Source organism: Parasteatoda tepidariorum, chromosome 6, assembly GCF_043381705.1.
Source record: "Parasteatoda tepidariorum isolate YZ-2023 chromosome 6, CAS_Ptep_4.0, whole genome shotgun sequence".
Classification (NCBI taxonomy): Eukaryota; Metazoa; Arthropoda; class Arachnida; order Araneae; family Theridiidae; genus Parasteatoda; species Parasteatoda tepidariorum.
The window spans coordinates 51,342,433-51,364,835 of record NC_092209.1 but is presented as its reverse complement, the minus strand read 5'-3'; the positions used below and the strand labels follow the sequence as shown (position 1 = coordinate 51,364,835).

General features: G+C 29.8%; 2 protein-coding genes across 2 annotated transcripts in view; both read right to left on the bottom strand.

Annotated features, from left to right (window-relative positions):
* Window positions 1-10,083, bottom strand: part of LOC107444465 (sodium channel protein 1 brain) — a 71,178-nt gene extending 61,095 nt beyond the window's left edge. The window contains exon 1 of the mRNA XM_016058615.3: window positions 9,839-10,083. The gene's annotated coding sequence lies outside the window, so the exon portion shown is untranslated. The remainder of the gene's footprint in view (window positions 1-9,838) is intronic.
* A 3,451-nt stretch (window positions 10,084-13,534) lies between these two features.
* LOC107444470 (flavin-containing monooxygenase 5-like) lies at window positions 13,535-20,492 on the bottom strand. The gene is made up of 3 exons (XM_016058621.3): window positions 20,225-20,492; window positions 15,978-16,627; window positions 13,535-14,576 (listed from the first exon to the last, which is right to left on the bottom strand). Exons 2-3 carry the CDS (start codon window positions 16,611-16,613, stop codon window positions 13,578-13,580), a joined length of 1,635 nt encoding a protein of 544 aa, XP_015914107.1. The 5' UTR covers window positions 16,614-16,627; window positions 20,225-20,492; the 3' UTR covers window positions 13,535-13,577.
* Between the last annotated feature and the right edge of the window lie 1,911 nt (window positions 20,493-22,403).

Here is a 22,403-nt window from a genome sequence, read left to right as displayed (position 1 = left end):
TTAAGTATTTTAAAGGGTAACTTTCTATTTAACGAATTTTCCTTATAACGAACTTATTATAAGGATTTAGTGACTTCGTTAAATAGTGGTCCGACTGTATGTTATTAGAACAAAAGTTATTAAGGGTAATGTCTTTTTTTTCCTTTTGTTTCACTATACACAGAGTGTACTCGCCCGTAAAAAGTATGTTCTTCCACTCATCTCGTCCCCATCTGAGATGGTCCTATGACCACTTTCTGCAGGCAGTATAGTAGTTCCTTTTCTTCCAAACAGAAATCATAGGTCTGTATGATGGAGCTTATTTCGAGCTGTTTGAGTCGAAATACTGAAACCAGTATCCCGCTGAATGTTCTGAAGCAATAAAGTGGTGTTCGCATTGCCAGCTCTTTTGTCCGTTTGTGTTAAATACTTGTGGGGAAAGGCCAGTAGACAATGTCAACCTTCATCTAAAAAAAGGTACCTCAAGATTGAATCAAGTTAGCATATCTTATATACTAGTGAATTGATGTTTAATAATTGTAGTGGTAGTTAAGCCACAATACATCCCACCAGAATTTTATTAGGGATAGAATTCGATGAACGGATACCACTAGTTGCTGTATTTGTGAGAAACCGGGAGAACTGGATTTAGGTCACCGGGTTTTGAGCTTTAGCCATGAGAGCTGCATTAAGTTCATGGTTGTATGTGTAGTTACTCCTGTGTTGCTATTAGCAGTCGAGTGTGTGCAGGATCCCGTCGTGTATAAATGAGACTGAGAAGCAACAGCGCGAGGCGGACGATGTTGCAGTCACAAATAGCAAGCCAACTGTTTAATGTGGACCATCCATCGAAGTAGTCGTGATCATATAACGTGCGCAGATCACCAATGTGGGAGAAAAGACCATTAGACAATGCCGACCTTAATGTTTCAAAAGGTACATCAAGATTGAATCAAGTTAGCATGTCTTATATACTAGTGAATTGATGCTTAATAATCGTAGTGGTAGTTAAGCCACATACTGATTCTCTATTTTCGTTGTTGCAGGCGTACGAACTTATCCAGATTTTCTGTGAATATTCCCAGTTTCCAAGTACCAATTTCACAGTATGGAAATGACATTTTGAAAAGTCCCTCTCCCTTCTGCTGCAATAAATTATGTTTATCCAAATATATTTTATACTAATAAAATTTCATCAGATATCGCATTTTGAGTATTACTTATTTATATTATTATTCAATTGTAATGCACAAAAGCATTACCATATCTCTGAAATAAAACTATCTGCACTAAGTAGTAATTGTCTGCATAAAATTACAAAATCCATTTATTCGCATATTGTTCTGCACGAAATAATGCAATAGTTTTAATTATAAATTATTTTTAAATGACTATTAAGATTTTTATCAGTTATTTTTAGCTAGTTACTAGGAATAATTTTTTTCGAATTATAATGTATAATGTCTTTATGATTATTAATGTAAAAGTACATTAATTCGTACAGTCCTTACATTGTGCAATTTTTTAATTTTAAAATTCGAAATATCTCGCTTTAAATGTTCTTCACAAATAGCAGTTAAAAAATACAATGTTTTTAACTTTATTTTCCTGAAAACTTTTTTAACGTGAAATATTATATCTTGCTAGTTTAAAATTTATTTATTAGAATCCCAATATTTTCTGTTATCAAATGTTTTAATCGGAAATACTAACTTTATAAGTCCTTTTTTTCCAAATATTGTTCTTTTGTGATTATTTTATGTTACTATTTAAATATTATTATTTAATTACAGTGAACTAAAACACCCCCAAATTATTAAAAATAAAATAACTGCACTAATTAGAAAATATTTACAGGATATTGAAGAATTTGTTTATTCACATACATTTTCATAAAAAAATTATGAAATAATTTTAATACTGATTCATTATTGAATAAATAATTATCAAATTTGCTTTTTAGGCTATTTTCATTGGTTAATTTTAATAATTTCTCATGAATTATTATATTTAAACAAGTTTACTCTAAGTATAATTAGGGTATAATTATAAAAAGAATTAAACTTTTCGCAAATTTTACAGGCTTTTATAATAATTATGCTGTATAATTAACGGTGTAAATAGTTGTAAATGTACCGGCATCCTCAGTGCCGGTACTTTTTTATAAAAATTTTCAGTGCACTTTTAAAATTAAAAATGCATAGTTTTAAATTATTCGAAACTCATTTATTTCCTTATAAAAAGTCATATGAATAAGATTCATTTTATGAATTGATGTGGATTCTCGGGTTCATTGTGAACTTTAATTCCTTAATTGAACCTAAATTTGATTTGAACTTTAATTGAACCTAAATTTGAGTTGAAGTTTAATTGAACCTAAATTTGAAATTCTGATATATGAAGATTTGTTTTAAGAAATGAAAAAATAACATTTAATTTCATGCTACATTATCTCATGTTTTCTGAAACTATATAATCATCACAGAAATTAGATTCATCACTTTTGAGGTATTGGACTGTATTATTAAACTGCACTTCTTTTTGAAAACATACCCGTTTTTCCACTCCGTTTGCAACAAAGTTACTAGTATAGTTTCCCGTTTTAGTTACAAAGTCATTTTCAGGCCTGTTAACAGAATTAAAGTCCCTCTAAGATCCTATTAGTATTAATAACCATTGTGGCATTTACCACGTCCATTGAAAACTTGGTTTCAACGATTAAACCAGAAGCTCTTTAAAATTTGGATTAAAGGAGCACTATAGATATCCATCAGCAAGATTTTGATAAATAATTTATTGCTGCACTTGTTGGATCCTTGGGCATAAAATTGATTTCAATAGTGCAACATTTCTTTCCACCCCTGTCACAACAGCTCATCTTGATACTCTGGTATCTTGTTTCATTCAATTCTCTCTTTAACTTAATGAGTTTCTCAGCACTTTTCTATGGAGCGTGGAAATGCTGCCTGCTCTGAATTGCCTCTCTCAGCCACATAGATTTTTCTAAATTTGTTTTTCACCTTCATTTATTTTCCATTTATATCGTTGGCAACTTTTCGTTTTTTGTCTCACTCTGGCTACCGCAGTTTTTCTAGTTTTGCTTTCTACCTTTATTTATCTTTCATTTTTCCTTTGGTAACTTTACTTTTCTTGTTTTAAATATTTTTATTCTCTTTATTCACGTCTGGCTACTCTCGAAAATAGACGCTTATTTTTGAGCACTCGAAACATGTCTAATTTTCCCACTTTTTAGTTTTTGAAGAAAAAAGAATTTTTATATTCTATACATTAATTATTAGTATAATATATCATATTAATTATTATATTTATATTAATTATTATTATAATATATTATTTAATATATTTTATATATTCTATATAAAATTTTTATATTCGAAAAGATGTACTTATATATCTTTTCGCTTTAGTTACAAGGTATCATTCATTTCATTTAAATTTAATTAATTCATTTAAACTCTTTTAGTTTTCTTGTGCAAGATATTTTACTTTCCATGAATTTATAAAAACAATTTTCTAATAACAATTTTATTAACTAAGGTTTGTTCTTAATTACACTTTCCAAAACTGTAATAACTTCGATGGGCAGCAAATATATTAGCATGTCATATAAAAATGGACTTAATACTCAGAAAAAAAGAACGAAGATGGACATAATAAATAATGAAACTGACATGAGGTTAAACATAAATGACAATCTAATAAATCTTAAAAATACTTGCAATCACTCAACGTTTTTACTAAGGCACGCAATGCGAGTGACTATATTTATAAAACACATTTATAATATTATTATCTTAGAAGCATATAGTTTACAAAACTTAGAAAAACTTAATAAATAGTTCTATAAACCGATGTTTGTATTTGTATCCAATCAAACTTTGTAATGTTGTTAGACAAGAGCATTGTATTTAGAAAATTGTATTTTATATTGTTTGGAGTAACTTTCGTGATCTTTTATTTCTAAAAGCGTATTAAGTAGTTTAACTTATGAACCTATATTATACAGAATTCAATAAAAAAAATAAAATATAAAAAATTTTGACCCTCAAAAGCTGTTTGTAAATAAATCTTAAAATTTTTGTTAGATAAATTTATGGCCACATTAAGAAATTTTATTTAGGAGAAAAAACGATTTAGTTCGCTGATGCCAAATTTAACGTAGTATAATATATATCAAACAGAAATCATAGGTCTGTATGATGGAGCTTATTTCGAGCTGTTTGAGTCGAAATACTGAAACCAGTATCCCGCTGAATGTTCTGAAGCAATAAAGTGGTGTTCGCATTGCCAGCTCTTTTGTCCGTTTGTGTTAAATACTTGTGGGGAAAGGCCAGTAGACAATGTCAACCTTCATCTAAAAAAAGGTACCTCAAGATTGAATCAAGTTAGCATATCTTATATACTAGTGAATTGATGTTTAATAATTGTAGTGGTAGTTAAGCCACAATACATCCCACCAGAATTTTATTAGGGATAGAATTCGATGAACGGATACCACTAGTTGCTGTATTTGTGAGAAACCGGGAGAACTGGATTTAGGTCACCGGGTTTTGAGCTTTAGCCATGAGAGCTGCATTAAGTTCATGGTTGTATGTGTAGTTACTCCTGTGTTGCTATTAGCAGTCGAGTGTGTGCAGGATCCCGTCGTGTATAAATGAGACTGAGAAGCAACAGCGCGAGGCGGACGATGTTGCAGTCACAAATAGCAAGCCAACTGTTTAATGTGGACCATCCATCGAAGTAGTCGTGATCATATAACGTGCGCAGATCACCAATGTGGGAGAAAAGACCATTAGACAATGCCGACCTTAATGTTTCAAAAGGTACATCAAGATTGAATCAAGTTAGCATGTCTTATATACTAGTGAATTGATGCTTAATAATCGTAGTGGTAGTTAAGCCACATACTGATTCTCTATTTTCGTTGTTGCAGGCGTACGAACTTATCCAGATTTTCTGTGAATATTCCCAGTTTCCAAGTACCAATTTCACAGTATGGAAATGACATTTTGAAAAGTCCCTCTCCCTTCTGCTGCAATAAATTATGTTTATCCAAATATATTTTATACTAATAAAATTTCATCAGATATCGCATTTTGAGTATTACTTATTTATATTATTATTCAATTGTAATGCACAAAAGCATTACCATATCTCTGAAATAAAACTATCTGCACTAAGTAGTAATTGTCTGCATAAAATTACAAAATCCATTTATTCGCATATTGTTCTGCACGAAATAATGCAATAGTTTTAATTATAAATTATTTTTAAATGACTATTAAGATTTTTATCAGTTATTTTTAGCTAGTTACTAGGAATAATTTTTTTCGAATTATAATGTATAATGTCTTTATGATTATTAATGTAAAAGTACATTAATTCGTACAGTCCTTACATTGTGCAATTTTTTAATTTTAAAATTCGAAATATCTCGCTTTAAATGTTCTTCACAAATAGCAGTTAAAAAATACAATGTTTTTAACTTTATTTTCCTGAAAACTTTTTTAACGTGAAATATTATATCTTGCTAGTTTAAAATTTATTTATTAGAATCCCAATATTTTCTGTTATCAAATGTTTTAATCGGAAATACTAACTTTATAAGTCCTTTTTTTCCAAATATTGTTCTTTTGTGATTATTTTATGTTACTATTTAAATATTATTATTTAATTACAGTGAACTAAAACACCCCCAAATTATTAAAAATAAAATAACTGCACTAATTAGAAAATATTTACAGGATATTGAAGAATTTGTTTATTCACATACATTTTCATAAAAAAATTATGAAATAATTTTAATACTGATTCATTATTGAATAAATAATTATCAAATTTGCTTTTTAGGCTATTTTCATTGGTTAATTTTAATAATTTCTCATGAATTATTATATTTAAACAAGTTTACTCTAAGTATAATTAGGGTATAATTATAAAAAGAATTAAACTTTTCGCAAATTTTACAGGCTTTTATAATAATTATGCTGTATAATTAACGGTGTAAATAGTTGTAAATGTACCGGCATCCTCAGTGCCGGTACTTTTTTATAAAAATTTTCAGTGCACTTTTAAAATTAAAAATGCATAGTTTTAAATTATTCGAAACTCATTTATTTCCTTATAAAAAGTCATATGAATAAGATTCATTTTATGAATTGATGTGGATTCTCGGGTTCATTGTGAACTTTAATTCCTTAATTGAACCTAAATTTGATTTGAACTTTAATTGAACCTAAATTTGAGTTGAAGTTTAATTGAACCTAAATTTGAAATTCTGATATATGAAGATTTGTTTTAAGAAATGAAAAAATAACATTTAATTTCATGCTACATTATCTCATGTTTTCTGAAACTATATAATCATCACAGAAATTAGATTCATCACTTTTGAGGTATTGGACTGTATTATTAAACTGCACTTCTTTTTGAAAACATACCCGTTTTTCCACTCCGTTTGCAACAAAGTTACTAGTATAGTTTCCCGTTTTAGTTACAAAGTCATTTTCAGGCCTGTTAACAGAATTAAAGTCCCTCTAAGATCCTATTAGTATTAATAACCATTGTGGCATTTACCACGTCCATTGAAAACTTGGTTTCAACGATTAAACCAGAAGCTCTTTAAAATTTGGATTAAAGGAGCACTATAGATATCCATCAGCAAGATTTTGATAAATAATTTATTGCTGCACTTGTTGGATCCTTGGGCATAAAATTGATTTCAATAGTGCAACATTTCTTTCCACCCCTGTCACAACAGCTCATCTTGATACTCTGGTATCTTGTTTCATTCAATTCTCTCTTTAACTTAATGAGTTTCTCAGCACTTTTCTATGGAGCGTGGAAATGCTGCCTGCTCTGAATTGCCTCTCTCAGCCACATAGATTTTTCTAAATTTGTTTTTCACCTTCATTTATTTTCCATTTATATCGTTGGCAACTTTTCGTTTTTTGTCTCACTCTGGCTACCGCAGTTTTTCTAGTTTTGCTTTCTACCTTTATTTATCTTTCATTTTTCCTTTGGTAACTTTACTTTTCTTGTTTTAAATATTTTTATTCTCTTTATTCACGTCTGGCTACTCTCGAAAATAGACGCTTNTTTTATTTTTAATGTCCTTTTGAAAAAGTCGTAATTTAGTTTGAAAACAAAATATACACTGTGAGAGGTCAGATTATATTTAATCTTTCCCCTGCAATTGCAAATTCAGTTTTTGCAAATGTTCCATGACATCAGTTAAAAACATTAAGTCTTGTAACCACTCGTCATCGTTTAATTCTGAATAGGTTATTTCCTTTCATTTTAGAAATACAGTTATCGGATCAAACAAATCTACAAAACAATTTAATACAATTGTAGCTAGATAACCATCTAACAATGTAAAAGAAATTAATGTCATTTGGAAGTTCTTCGTCCTTTAATTCTTCAAGGAAATTTTTGAATTGTCGATGATTTTTTGCATTGGTGGGAATGTAATTTACAATGTGTAACACTGTTTTCATAACATCAGGATATTTGAAATATTTTGTAACGAGATGTTCGCGGTGAATTATGCAGTGAATCGGTATGAATTGCGGAATTTGAGAATCATTTCTTAAAATCCCAATAAGACCGATTCTTTTTACATTGCCGTAGCTCCATCAGTTGCAATGCTTACAAGTTTATTAAGAAGTACATCAAAAGTTTTTATTATGAAATATAATGCATTTTTAATATCGACACCGCGGGTTGACTCTTGAAGTGCTACTAAATCTAATGATTCTTCTTAAACAACGAAGTCAGGTGAAACAAAACGAATGAAAACTGCCAATTGCGGAAGATCTGTGATATCTGTCGCTTCGTCAAGGGCTAAGCTGAATGCAATACAGTTCTTCAAATCCTTTTTTAAATTATATTCAAGAGATGTATTAATTGCAGTTATGCGTTATTCGGTTGTGTGTCTCGAAATGGGAATTAGCAAAACAACTTGGTGCAATGCTGCATTATTTAGATCTAAAACTTAAAGTACATCTTCCAAGTTTTTTTAATAAACTCTCCCTCTCCATACGGGCATTTTGCACTAGCAATATTCCAGGCAATAACTAAACTGGCTTCAGCCACATTATTAGCTTGATTGCAACAGATCATCGAAATTGACTGTTGTTTATTTAAATTTGATTTTAAAGAAGCAAGTTTATCTTTTCTTAATTTGGAATTTGGTGGATACTGATTAGAAAACTGAGGATGATTGGTTTCATAATGTCGACGTAAATTGCTAGCTTTATAATTTCTGATCGTAGAATTACAACTGCCGTAAAAACTGCCAATTGAGGAAGATCTGTGATATCTGTCGATTCGTCAAGGAACGATAATAATTTTGTTAAAATATTATAGCACAAGAAATGAAATAGGAACTCGGGTACATTTATCGAGAGCCACAAATAATCCTTCAAAGAGCGGCATGTGGCTCGCGAGCCACCCCTGATATATATATTATGATTAACTAGGGTGATCTAAAAAAATTGTTTCATTTCTCAAATAACTTAAGAAATATGCTAACTAAGTAGATAATCTGGGCTAGTTCAATCGAAAATAGAATCTTTTCTGGAACATCGTTTCAATATACATAAATTAATATAAAGTCATTTATTTATTTTTCTCTGAAAAATAAAGCTACAGTACTACAATAACAAAAGAAAAATAATAAAAAAAGCGTAAAAAAATAACATTTAGAATTATCATGAACAGTTTTTATTTGCAGAAGATATACTTTTATTTTTGTAGCTTTTTAAGATATAGATTCTTTAAAAGATAATAAATACCATAAAGTTTCATAATATAAACTCAGAATATCCAGAGGGTTTAAAAAGGTATCGTGCATATTGATGAGGCATAGTGCAGGATAGCGCATATTTGATAGTGCAGAATAAAATGCGACAAAAAATTTGAACTCAGATTGATTCAACTTATTAAGCAACAAATAAATTTTATTGACTTATAAATAAGTTTAAATTTTAGAGTAAAAAACCATTCAAATAAATATTTTGAACCATTTTCGTCACATATCTAATTGATGGTTCAACTTCAAAGTAAAAATTCAAAAAACTATTTTCCAAATATTTATTTAAGCATTTAAAAACTTAATTTTATATTCAAGTCAGTTAAAAACTAAAAACGTTTCCTTTCTCACTTTTTCTGAAAAACATATTTGTCAGGAATGAATAATAGTTTTCTCATCCTAACGAAATAATTAGTTCTTCACGAATGCAAATACATTTTTAAAAAATATTTATAGTTCCCTCATAAATGTATTTTCCGACTTTTAATAAATTTTGAAAACTGCGTCGCAGCTAGAAAGTTTTCCAATTGTAAGATATGCTAAAAACGTGAACAAAGAAAATCTTGAAAATATCTTTAACATGTTTACAAAACATGTTAACTTTCAAGTTTATTAAATTTCAAAACATTTAACTTCATCATTATAAACGTTTTTAAATCATCTATCTCGAGTTGACTATTATTTTCTCTGTGAAGCAAAATAATTAACTCGTAATTACGAATGCAATTGCATTTTAAAAAAATTATTTATAACGTTATTCATAGATGTAAGCAATTACTCGTACATTATAACTAGTAACACATTATTCCAATTTCCGATTATTTTATATTTATTATTTCCAATTATTTAATGAATATAAAAATCAGCCGCCTTTAAAAGAACTTTTTCCAATCATAGCATTTGTTAAAAATGGAAACAAAAATTTATTTGTTTAATATATTACTTTAAAACATGTTCTAAAAAACATTTGGAAACATGCTTTAATTTTTAAGTTGATTAAACATCAAAATATTCTTTCCTCACCTTTATTAAAATATCCGTCTGTAATTGTCGTAATTTGTCTTCATAACAAAATAATTGACTCACAATAACGCTTCTACATTTTTTCTTAAAACAGTTGCTTGCAATAATGGTTAACTCCTAAATATGTTTTTCAATTTTTAGTAAATTTGGAAATCAGCTTCAATAATAGGATGTATTCCAATTGTAGCATCTGTTGAAAATGTGAACAAAAAAGAATCGTTCAACTTTCTGCACGTCGTCTGGTTAATGGACAGGTGCCGCTAGTATCGGTGCCAAAATTAAACCTACCCATCCCCTCCTTCCTTTATTTTTTCCATTTTACCGTCTTTTCCAGCGAAGGAATAAATATTGGCTTTTTGCCTAGGTATGTATTCGGCGCATCAACCCCCCACGACGACCAGCGTTTTACGCTATTCTACAGAAATTAATAATTACTGGTTTCTCAAAGCTGTTATTAGAATAATTTTTCCCAGAATAGTAAATGAAATCATTTTTTAATGATGAATTGCTAAATTTAAAAAAAAACTATTCATGTTGAATGTGATGTTAATTATTACAGCGGATGTTTATCAGTTGTAAAAAGATCACATACACCATTTGTTGATTTTTAACATCTAAGTTGTAAAAGTTGGTAATAAATAATGGCAAGCTGTTATAAGAATATTTTTCCCAGAATAGTAAACGAAATCATCTTTTTAATGATGAATTGCTAAATTTAAAAAAAAAAACTATTCATGTTGAATGTGATGTTAACTATTATAGCTGATGTTTATCAGTTGTAAAAAGATCACCATTTGTTAATTTTTAACATCTATGATAAAAGCTGGTAATAAATAATGGCAAGCTGTTATTAGAATATTTTTCCGAGAATAGTAAATGAAATCATTTTTTTAATGATGAATTGCTAAATTAAAAAAAAATATTCTTGTTGAATGCAATGTTAATTATTACAGCTGATGTTTATCAGTTATAAAAAGATCACCATTTGTTGATTTTTAACATCTATGATAAAAGCTGGTAATAAATAATGGCAAGCTGTTATTAGAATATTTTTCCCAGAATAGTAAATGAAATCATTTTTTAATGATGAATTGCTAAATTAAAAAAAAAAACTATTCATGTTGAATGCGATGTTAATTATTACAGCTGATGTTTATCAGTTGTAAAAAGATCACATTCACCATTTGTAGATTTTTAACATCTATGATAAAAGTTGGTAATAAATAATTATTAATGTAATTTGTCTAACATTACTTTTTTTTAACATTTTCTAAAAAAATATATTTATTTTATTTTATGAAAGCCGACCCAATTTTGAGTTCACGACTATTAATGCTAAACTCCGCAGACTTGTAATTTTGAACACAATCAAAAAGATAAGGGAGCTCCTGGATCAAGCATTGAGACAACTAGCCTCCGAGGAGGACTTTTTGATGGAGCTGGCTCGCATTTGCGTTAAATCAAGAGGAAAACCTCCATGGTTAGCCCGACGGCAAGGGGATTCTAACTCATGTTTCGTCTTCTATTGCGGATATTTTACGTCAGCACTGTGGCCGGTGTGAGTCGGAAATAGAATTTGTATCAACCAACCGATGCTGAGATTCGAACCCGGGCTCCCTCATTTGAAGGCGAATGCACTATTCACTGAGTTAACCGCAACTCTAAAAAAATACATTAAAATTACTAAAATATTTCAACTGAATTTACTTTGGTCGATATAGGAAAATAAAAATGGAAAACATTATTAAAAGGCGCAGTATAGCCTACCGAAGGCAGTATGAAATAGCCTTAAAAGGGCAGTATAGCCGATTTCGAACTCTGCACCCTTAAATACTAATTTTTATAGTTTTTTTTTCCAATTACGTTCTAAGAAGTTGCAGTATTCTAGAGTATACGTTAATCAGCAATAAGTTACAGTGATAATATCAAACTGGCATATCAAGATTTTTTAAATGTTCTTAATGGAAATCTAAAAATAAATGAAAAAAATCAATTTGTAGTAATTATCTCTAGGTACACATAATTCCTTGAAACGAAATAAAGTTTTTAAAAAAAAGGCGAAGATCGAAGGAACCACAAACATTATGTTATAATATTTAAATTTCACTTGCAAATATGAATTGATTTTATTCGAATTTAACTCAGCAATTTATAAAAAAAATTTTATTCGATTCGTGAGTGAATTAATGCAGATTTGTTCCTTTTTTACATCTCTAACAAAGACCTCATTGATCGCGACTCTCAACATGCATTCTTAGAATTCTTGTCAACAACAAAAAAAAAGAGTGTATACGTGGTAGCGGTTTCAAATTAATATTTAATCTAGTAAAAAAAATAAGTGCTGTCGAAATCTAACGATATCCTGGACTACATGGATATACATGTGAAACATTGAGATCATTTTTTTCCACTACTGATTAACTCTGGATTAAAAACATTGAAACCAGTTTGATTGCCGAAGAAACAGAAAGGCGTTGAAAAGTTATAATTACAGACTGCTCCGTGTTTCATCAGACATCCAAACTTGTTTTAATGTTTTTCATCCAGCTTTTCACCCTAAAAGTTTAAAGAGAGCCGCGATGGCTCAGGGGATAGAGCGTTCGCCTTCCAATGCGGCGAACCGGGTTCGAATCCCAGTCGATACAAATTCCGCATCCGGCTTGCGCCAACCACAATGCTGACGTGAAATATCCTCAGTGGTAGACGGATCATGGGTTAGAGTCCCCTTGCCGTCAGACTAACCGTGGAAGGTTCTCGCGGTCTTCCTCTCCATGTGACGCAAATGCTGGTAAGTTCCATCAGAAAAAGTCCTCCACGAAGGCAAATTTCTCCCAATACTTGATCTAGGAGTTTCCTTGTCTTCTGGATTGGGTTCAAAATTACAAGTCTACGGAGTTGAACATTAGTAGTCGTAAACCCAAAAATTGGGTCAGCTGTTCAACATCATTTATAAAATATAAAGTATTATAAAATAGTTTGAAAAATTTTGCTACGATACAGTTGCATAAATATTAATTTACAACGATCAGTATTTATATATTTTCTTCTTCATTTTTGGATAAATATTCCAAAAATATAGATTAAGGGTAGTGAATATGTATGCTTTTAAGCACTATCATTTCTAGTTTATTTCTTTGCTAATATGGCAGCAAGCGGAAATTTTTTAAATATTATTGAATTTTCGAAATATTGATATAATATTTCGTCATTCCATTTTTTTCTAACGAAAGCTCTCTCAGTGCCTAATATATCTAACTTTTCTAAGAATCACTTCGTCGAGGGCACTATATAGCTGGGTCAATATCATTTTAATTACACGAGAAAGACAAATAGATCAGAGAGATTAATTGCACCCATGTTCGAAGCGGAATCTTCCAGGTACGAGGCCAACTCCTTGACCACCACATCCGGTCGGATTATTTCGTCTTTTTATTTTCGATCGTCTAGGCTTCATTCTAGTTTCATCATACTAATTAATAATATTCCACAATATACTACGATGAGGTTTCGAGGCGAGGGAACATTTTTATCATACATTTGAGAGCTCCCGTTTCGTCACAAATAACGTGATTTCCTGACGAAATGATTCTCAAAGTTAACGAAATATAGCTCAAGGATTCCTGTGTCGTCAAAAGGGAGAATTTTATTTCTGAGAGTGTATATATTCATGGCATTCCAAACAATAAACAAACGTAATGAAAGTTCTAAAAAATATGAGTATTTTTTTATTTTACACTCACTATAAAAACAGAAACATTATAACTAAGCAGACGTTTATGGTAACACTCAACCAGAAAAGCAAAGTTGGTAATGCAACTTGAAACGATTGAAAATGAGTGAAAGATGGATTCGTTTGACTACCTGAAAACGGTTTGGTTATCCGCAATGGGTATTTCATAATTGCATCTCTTGCTCCCCTCCATGGATGCGGACCTTCAAGCCTGTATTGATACGGAAGACTTGGACCCAATATACAAATCAAAAATAAAACTGGATCAAAAAACATCATTTTCAATAAATTTGGTTTTGCACCATATTCTGATGCGATTGAGTCAATGTACGTTAGGTAATCAACCTCTATTGTGTGTCTTGGTGATTCTACGTATCTCTCTTCCCTAGTTTTCTTTTCCAAACACGTGTTTTCTATCATAGTTTCTACCGGAGGCAGTTTCACTTTGCCTTTAAGAAGCATTGCGAACCATTGACACTGCGAATCTGCTATTGGAAACACTGCTCCATTCGGCTGGCATAATCCTATAAAAGCAAGCGAAGGATGCTGTAAAGACAAAGGAAACATATATTTGTATAAATCTACTTTGTTGTCTTTGAAATCGGCAAAATCCTCCTTTATGAAGGGGAAACTGATGTGGTAACCTGTGGCGAAGACTACTACGTCAACAGGAGTAGCTGACTCTTCGTTGTCAAAAACTACGCCATTTTCTGTGAATCTCTTTATGTTTGGTCTTATAATTATGCGTCCTGACATTATTTTTGATGGCATGTAATCATTTGTAGTTGGATGTTGTCTCAGAAATCGATGTTTCGGCTGCAGGCCATATAATTTGTGATCAAAAGCTACGTTTACGATAGTCTTTTCAAGAATGGAGCTGCAGAGATCATACCCAACAAGAGACAGTATAAAATAAAAGAGTCGACAAGTTAATGAAGGATCAAAGGGGTATCCTAAGGGACCACGCCTGGCCACAACCCAAGTTCCTCTTCTTGTGCTTAAAAATACCTGAAAAATTAAGAGAAACATATTTTTAAAATTTAAACTAGAAAAACTAACAAATATTGATCTGTAATACGATTGCACTATGACGACCACCTTTAAAAATTATTCTCAAAATATTCATCTAAAATGAAAATCGAAATATATGAGCATTAGTGGTTACTGTTTAATATTTAAAGTTTAATTAAGTTTATAATTAATACAATTGCACTGTGACGTCCACCTTTGAAGTACATTTTAGAATTTTTTTCGTTAAAAATGAAGACAGAAATATATGAACAACAGGGGTAGCAATATAATATTTAAGCAAAGAAAAACAAAACAAAAACATTGTTAAAATTTGAAGAATCACTAGTGTGGAAAACGGGAATAACGCATTTTGACTAACTCAATTGCCAAATTTAGTGTTGTCTTTAACAATCACGTTTCAACCCCTCTCAATTTCCTGCGACAACCAAACTGGTCTTAGAAATAACTAATTTCGTCTTATTTGTTAATGATTCGACAAATAATGACTTTTTATTCTTCCTCGTATAAATTTCAATTTTTTTATTTGTATACTTTTTCAGCTTCCTTTTTAAAAACATTCTCAAAATATAAACAATAGGCGATCATTACAGAGCATAACAAAATTCAAATAAACGGATATTTGTTTTAATCATTATTACTCAATTCATTAGTTAAAGAAAAAATACGAATTTAAATTCAAATCAATAATTGAACCGAAATGTTGAAGAAACTTCTACAATAAGGATTTTCATGATAAACTATGTATTTGTCTGTATTAATTTAAATCAATTTTGTGAGACAAAGTATTACAGTTTTGAATTAAACATTCCAAACTCTATCGTCTTTGTAGGCTCTTCCAGTATCTGCTATCTCATTCAATCTTGGTTCACCTTAAGTTTTAATTGTTCCAATTCGGGACGGGATAGCCTGGTTGGTAAGGCGTTAGGCCCTTGTCCATGTGACTGGTGCACGTTAAATCTGCCGGGTCACAAAGGCCTCCATGTTACCATGAAAAATCATACCTCTGATGGTAATGATGGAGATTGGCCGTTCTCTGGTTCAGGTAAAAATCACGATCTGTGGATGAATGAATTTGTCCACCTGATAAATGGGCAGTGACGTGTGTGTGCGGCTGAAGTCGTATTCATGTATAATCAAGAGATTCTTTATTTCCCTAGTATGACTTAGCTTAACGTATTACTAATTTTTTTTTTTTAAATTGCGTAAATTATTATTCAAGACAACCTCACAAAGTGAATAATAATTATAGTGTTGCCAATAGATAAATACCCCGAGCTTATGGTGCCATGTAAAAGAATGTTATTACTATTTTCATTATTATTATTATTATTGTTGTTGTTGAAATTACTAGCAGATTTATGAAAAAAGGAGTATTACCTGCTTCGCTCTTTCGCTCATTTCCACTGCTACGTCTGATCCTGAATTTGCAGCACCAACGACAACCACTCTTAAATCCTTGAAAGCATCACAAGTTTTCAAAGAGTGGGCATGTACAATTTTCCCTCCAAATAATTTTTGCCCCGGAAACTGAGGAAAATTTCTGAGCGCATGATGACCAGTACACACCATGACACCATCGTAATCTTCTTCAACCTCTTCAGCAAATTTTTCACTCATTTCATCGACTTTTCGCACTATGACAGTCCATCTTCCCGTTTCCTGATAGTCTCTGGCTCTAAATACACTCACAACTTGATTATGAAAACGAATAAACGGGCGTATTCGAAAGTGGTCAGCATACATTTCAAGATACTTTAACATCTCAGTGTGGTGCATGTAGTTTGGAAAGTCGGCTGGAGGTGGGAAGTCAGTATAAGCACTCAGTTCTTTGTGACTGTTTACAACAGTGGACTTCATTACTGATGGTTTACCCAATTCATCATCGTCATGATATCGCCAAAGTCCCCCAATATTTCCAGTTTTCTCAAAACAAACGACATCTATGCTCTCTTCTATACAGGCTTTAATTGCAGTTATGCCACAAGGGCCTGCACCAATGACTGCAACTCTCATTTTTAAATCGGCACCTAAAGAATAATACGGTAATATAAATATGGCAATGTAAATTAGCAGAAACATTGAAAAATCAGCCAACAGTTTAAATGGAATTCGATTGTATTATAACCATAAACTCAATTGTCCATAAAATCTGTTACGACCTATACAATGGCGTATAAAGCGGGGAGCAAGGGAGGATATTTGTCCCGGGCTGTCTTAGTGGCGCCAAGATGATGAAAAAAAATTAGAAATGAATTCCAGAGTAAAATGCTTTTTCATTAAAATATCCCGAATTTTATGTGCTAATTGTGGGGCCTTAACCTCAAAATTTTATTTGTTTTACCTAAAAATTTAGCAAGATGTCCATTAATATTGTAAATACATGTAGGTTTCTTATTGTTATTTTAAACAAATTGGTAATATGTTTAATAAAAAACGTCTTCATAAAAAAATATAAAAAACGTAAAAAACAATAAAAAAATAAAAAACATTAAAAAAACAATAAAATGTCTTTAAAAACAATAAACACAATCAAAAGCATATAAGTGTAATAGAAACTATATTATTAACATACGCTGTTAATTTTTAAACCGAATCAGGTGAAAGTTATTCAGTTACGTTGTCTTAAAAATCATTGCATACAGTAGCAGTAATAAAAAAATAAAAAAATGCCAAGTGCAATTGACTTAAAGTATTTACAATATCTCAAACTTATAATTGTTCGGAAAAGCCCTTTTTTTTAAGTCCTACACCATCTTCTAAGGGGCTCAAAAACAGAGTTCGGAGCTGTGAACCTTGGCTACGACTCTCGACCTATATAAGAGCTTAAAAGGCTAAGTATTATTTTAGCAGGAAATTTAAAAATAAATAAATGAAAAAAACTGTAGAGTTTTTTAATTTCAGTTTTAAAAAAATTTGAAATATAGTTGAAATTATTTATCAAAACAAAATGTATAGTATTGAAAAATGTATCAACTGCATAACAATAAAAAAATTTTAAATATTCGTGCAAAAGAATTATTCAAGTGTCTAAGTATTATTCGATTTCAAGCTGCACATGCTTTGTACTCATTTTGCGAAACATGCAAGCAAAAAACAATCCTTGCATGTAATATGCGTATGAAATTTCCAGTTTTCGAAAAAAACAATTCGTGTTGTGTATATACGTATTTTGTTTCTTTCCTTTATTCTTCAAAGGTTTAAACAAATATCGTTCAGATATCTTCGATATCTTGACATTGTTCGTGCTTGTCAAGTATTTGTTGTGACTATTTTCGAATTATTTGCCGATACATAAATTTTAAAGATTTGTCGATATCGCATAGACTAACATCCTTCTATTTTCTTACAACAAAATTATTTTATAAGAAATTGAGTTGTTTTTACGTTTGTAATTTTTAAGTATATTAAAACAATATTGAAATTAAAACAAATAAATTTAATCAATATATTTTTACCGGTATTTTCACTGCTTGTTTGACGTTTAATAAAGGTATGAAATTTAAAAATTTAAGTTCCTCATTCTTGTGACATTTTCATTAATCCTTGATCTACTAACAGCATAAAAACAGTAAAAAACTTTTAACTTTACTTTTTAACTTTCAAAGCAGACCAGCCAACAAAACACTGATCCAAAGCAGTGGATACAGAACCAACAGCAATCGTTTATGCAAGATATGTCTTGTACATAAGAGCATTCCGTAATTGCTACAAAACATAACCAACAGCAATCGTTTATACAAGATATGTCTTGTACATAAGAGCATTCCGTAATTGCTACAAAACATAACCAACAGCAATCGTTTATGCAAGATATGTCTTGTACATAAGAGCATTCCGTAATCGCTGTCCTTTATATATAGTTTTAGAATTCATGTTAAAATGAAGAAAAACTATTTTGACTATTAAAGACAACAAATTATTGATTAAGATAAAAAGGCACAAAAATTACCACTAGTGAGGAAAATGAGATGAAATTATCATTATCGAAACTTTTTGGGTGTTTTCATGAAACCTGGAGGTCGTATTTCTAATATCGTCTTCCAACTCTTTTTTATTTCGATTGAAAATCAATCAGGTTTTTGATAGTTTAATTCCGCCTTCCTCAGTAGTGATTGATTAACTCTGATTGTGTTTTTCCCCGCTTAAAAAGTGTGCAGAAGGCGAATATCTATATGTTTGTATAATATCCATAATAGTGGTAGGTCAGTACCTTAACTACTATGCATCACGACTCACCTTCGTGTATAAGTCTATTTATAAAATACCTATGACGCTTGTTAAACTATATTAAAACTTAGATTTTTGAGATTCGATAAAAAAAAATTTTTTTTTAGAAGTAACAGCTGTGTGGGTTCATTTCAATAACAGAAGCTCTATTTTAAAGACGAATCCATTTTTTTTTTATTTCAACTTAAAATGCAATTACACTAGGATCTCCAATTCTTACGCTGCAGTAACTATATTGAAAATAAAAATATTAAAATCTTCTACGAAGAGTTCAATTTATTTTTCTAAAATAATACATTTAAAACCCGTAAAACATCCAATTGCAAATTATGATTTTTAAAAATACAGTTTAAAAGAATAATTGTATTTGCGTTTATTGGATTTTTGTTCTTCCAATGTACAATTTATTTCTCTCAACGTTTAATAACATTGATCAAGTATGAATTGGATAGCCAAATTTAGCTTTCAAAAATTATTTAAAGTTCGCAAGAAATAAAAGCAAATCAATGCAATTTTGAATACTTATGATTATACTTGTATCATTAATCAATAATAATTATTCGCGGATTTAGTTACTTTTTTTTAAACTTTACCAGTAAATTATGCAATTTAACTTGATATTTTTTTAGTTGATGTAAAGAATCTCAGATCATGACCAAGAATGACATATTCTCAGAAAAAATACTTACCAAGTCTTTTTAGCTTGATTTTGTTATATAGAGCCCTTTTTGACACCTTTCTTTTGTTTTAAATTTTCAGTCTTATTATGCAGCCAATTATTTTACAAAAATTAAATTCTTTAATTTTAATATTCGAATTCAAATGTTAAATTTTCCCACTTTCGAAAGAAAAAGTCTGCCAAAATTTAAAATTAAAGGAATTTAAAAAAAAAATACTTTTTGAAATTTATTTATATTTTCGAAGAAAAGATACCTCAAAATTAATCATTTTAACATGGATTGAAATTAACAACATCTGGCACCTTTTAAGACGATATGGGAAAAAATAAAAACTCTACACCATTTAAATATTTCTTTCTTTAAATCTATAACAATATTTACATATAAATATAAAATCTAATGAGAAAAATTAGCACTTAATACATTAAAGTTAAATTTTCCCACTTTTGAAAGAAAATGCTTGGCAAAATGTAGAATAAAGGAAATTTGAAAAAAAAAACTTTTTGAAATTTATTCATATTTTCGAAGAAAAGATACATCAAAATTAATCATTTTAAAATGGGCTTGAAAATAACAGCATCTAGCTCCTTTTAAGACGATATATTGGAAAAAACAAAAACTCTATACTATCTAAATATTTCTTTCTTTAAATCTATAACAATACTTACACATAAATATAAAAATCTACTGAGAAAAATTAGAAAAGTAAATTAATACCTCAACTCCAAGTCTAAACGATCGTCAATGTCTCAAGTTATTAAGCTTAATGCTTCATAATGTTACAAAAAGTCAACTATATTTTCCTTAAGAACAATTAATGTTATTAACTTGTCACATTAAATTTATTCCAAAGTTACCGTATCGTATACGGAAATCTTGCAATGTCAACGACGTCAATGTTATAACACAAAACACAATAGATTTGGCGAGTTTTGTCTCTTTAATTTTCATTCCTTCTTCGATTTAAAATACTCAACACGATTTCGGTGGGTATCTGTGGAAATTCCAATTACTTTGGTATAATTGCTAACTGCACGATGACATAATTTAAGTCATTCATTCGCTTTAAAGATAATATGTACTACAAGTCATTTTAAAGGACGTTTACAGTAATACTCATAAAATCCTATTCGCAAGTCTTGACAAGAATTTTAAAAAATAATAATGAAATTCGAGTGATTCATTTTTGATTTCCACTTTTTCTTTTTGAAAGAATCCTCGAAACTACTTTTAAATGAAGAAGGGCATTCGAATAGTAGAAACATAGTGTGATTTGAAATTTCAATAATTTTTTTTCTATTTATATAATTCTTTTAATTCCATTTTTTAAGGGCAATGTATAATTTTAGCTAAATTTCCTAGATTTAGAAAAATATTTTACATTGAAAATAATTTTTGAAATTATTTTGTTTTATGTAGTCTGAAAGTCAACATCACAAGGCAGCAATCGATGTAAATGTGCCCAGAAGTCAATTCAATATTCAAATATGTTCTTTCGACATTCAGTCAAATGACCTTATTTAATACTGTAGTGGCTCAATTTTGTATGAAATGATACTTAAAACTTCAAACTATTAAAGTCAACACTTTAGCATTAGTTTAAAGTGTGCAAAAACAACTGTACACGATAAATAACGTTTAATCTAATGATCGAATTTTTGTGTACTATAAGAACGAAATTGGTCAAATAGATCTCGAGAAACCAAATTTTAAGTAAATGACTTTTAAAAATTACTCAGAAACTATTCTACTGATTTCATTTACTTTTTATAGTTTGTCTTTTAAAATTACATTCTTAAAAATAATGTGCACATTTGTAAATCTCACAATTCGAAATTTTTTCTTCTCTTATTAAATAAAATAATAAAAAAGTAATAAATAGTTATAAAATTTTTTTTATAGAATTATCTTTGAGTAAATTAATTTATTTTTTAGTTGTGGGCAAAAATTTTTCAAATCACTTTAAGTATTCTCTAGACATAAAGAAATATTTAAGTACCGAACTTAAAATCAAAAGAAATGCAACATATTAAACGAAAAATTCCCCAAAAACAGAAGAAACTGTAACGGTAAAATATTACTTGCAATAAATTATTATTGGTTTTAAAATTTTGCAGGTGGAAATAAAAGTCAACATGCTTCAAGCGCCCAAAAATAGGCCCCCATTCTCAAGACTTGCCAGACGGGAATGAGAAGAAGATTTCTTTTCTTTTTTTTAATCAAGGGCAATATAGTTTCAACTTTTAAAATGAATTGCGGGACATTATGAATCTCAGAAGTGGCACTTTTAAATTAGCTAATATTTTACTAAAAATAAAATTAAAAATATAATAATAATTTAAAACAAAAAATAAATGTAAAAAATCTCGTATAGACGAAACGTTTCACTTACTTGTTTATCACTTGTTTTGCTGAAAAGCAATGTAATAAAAATTAATTTTCTCGAAATCATTAAGATGTGAAATTTGTATAGATTGTAGACACATATCGGTGTATCAATTCTAAAGATTTCTCAAAAGTACCTTTGTGCCAAATAAAGCTATTCAAAAATAGTTTTATTCAATTTTGGTAAAACACTTAAGAAGATACTACATTGGAGGAACTTTTCACGGCAAATTCTGTTTTACCACTATTGGTAATTTAAAATTTAAAGCTTTTGAGAAAAGCGAGTTCAGGCAAACCTAGTGTAAACCAAGAAGTCTCAATTGCTGAAAAAAAATATTCTTAAAACAATAAAATGATAACAAATTATTGCATTATTACTCTTCCACTGAGTTTTCCTGAGTAACTCTGCACACTATAAAATTTCAACAACAAAAAAATTGCGGTGTGGAGATTCAGTACTTTGCATCATCCGTAAAATCCATTTTATCCGTAAAATATTATACTTTAATTT

Bases quoted from the DNA above. Each gene is read 5' to 3' on its own strand.
- LOC107444470 (XM_016058621.3), bottom strand. From the start codon at position 16,613: ATGAGAGTTGCAGTCATTGGTGCAGGCCCTTGTGGCATAACTGCAATT. The intron at 14,577-15,977 runs GTAATACTCCTT...TTAATTTTTCAG, and splicing joins TGAGCGAAAGAGCGAAGCAG to GTATTTTTAAGCACAAGAAG.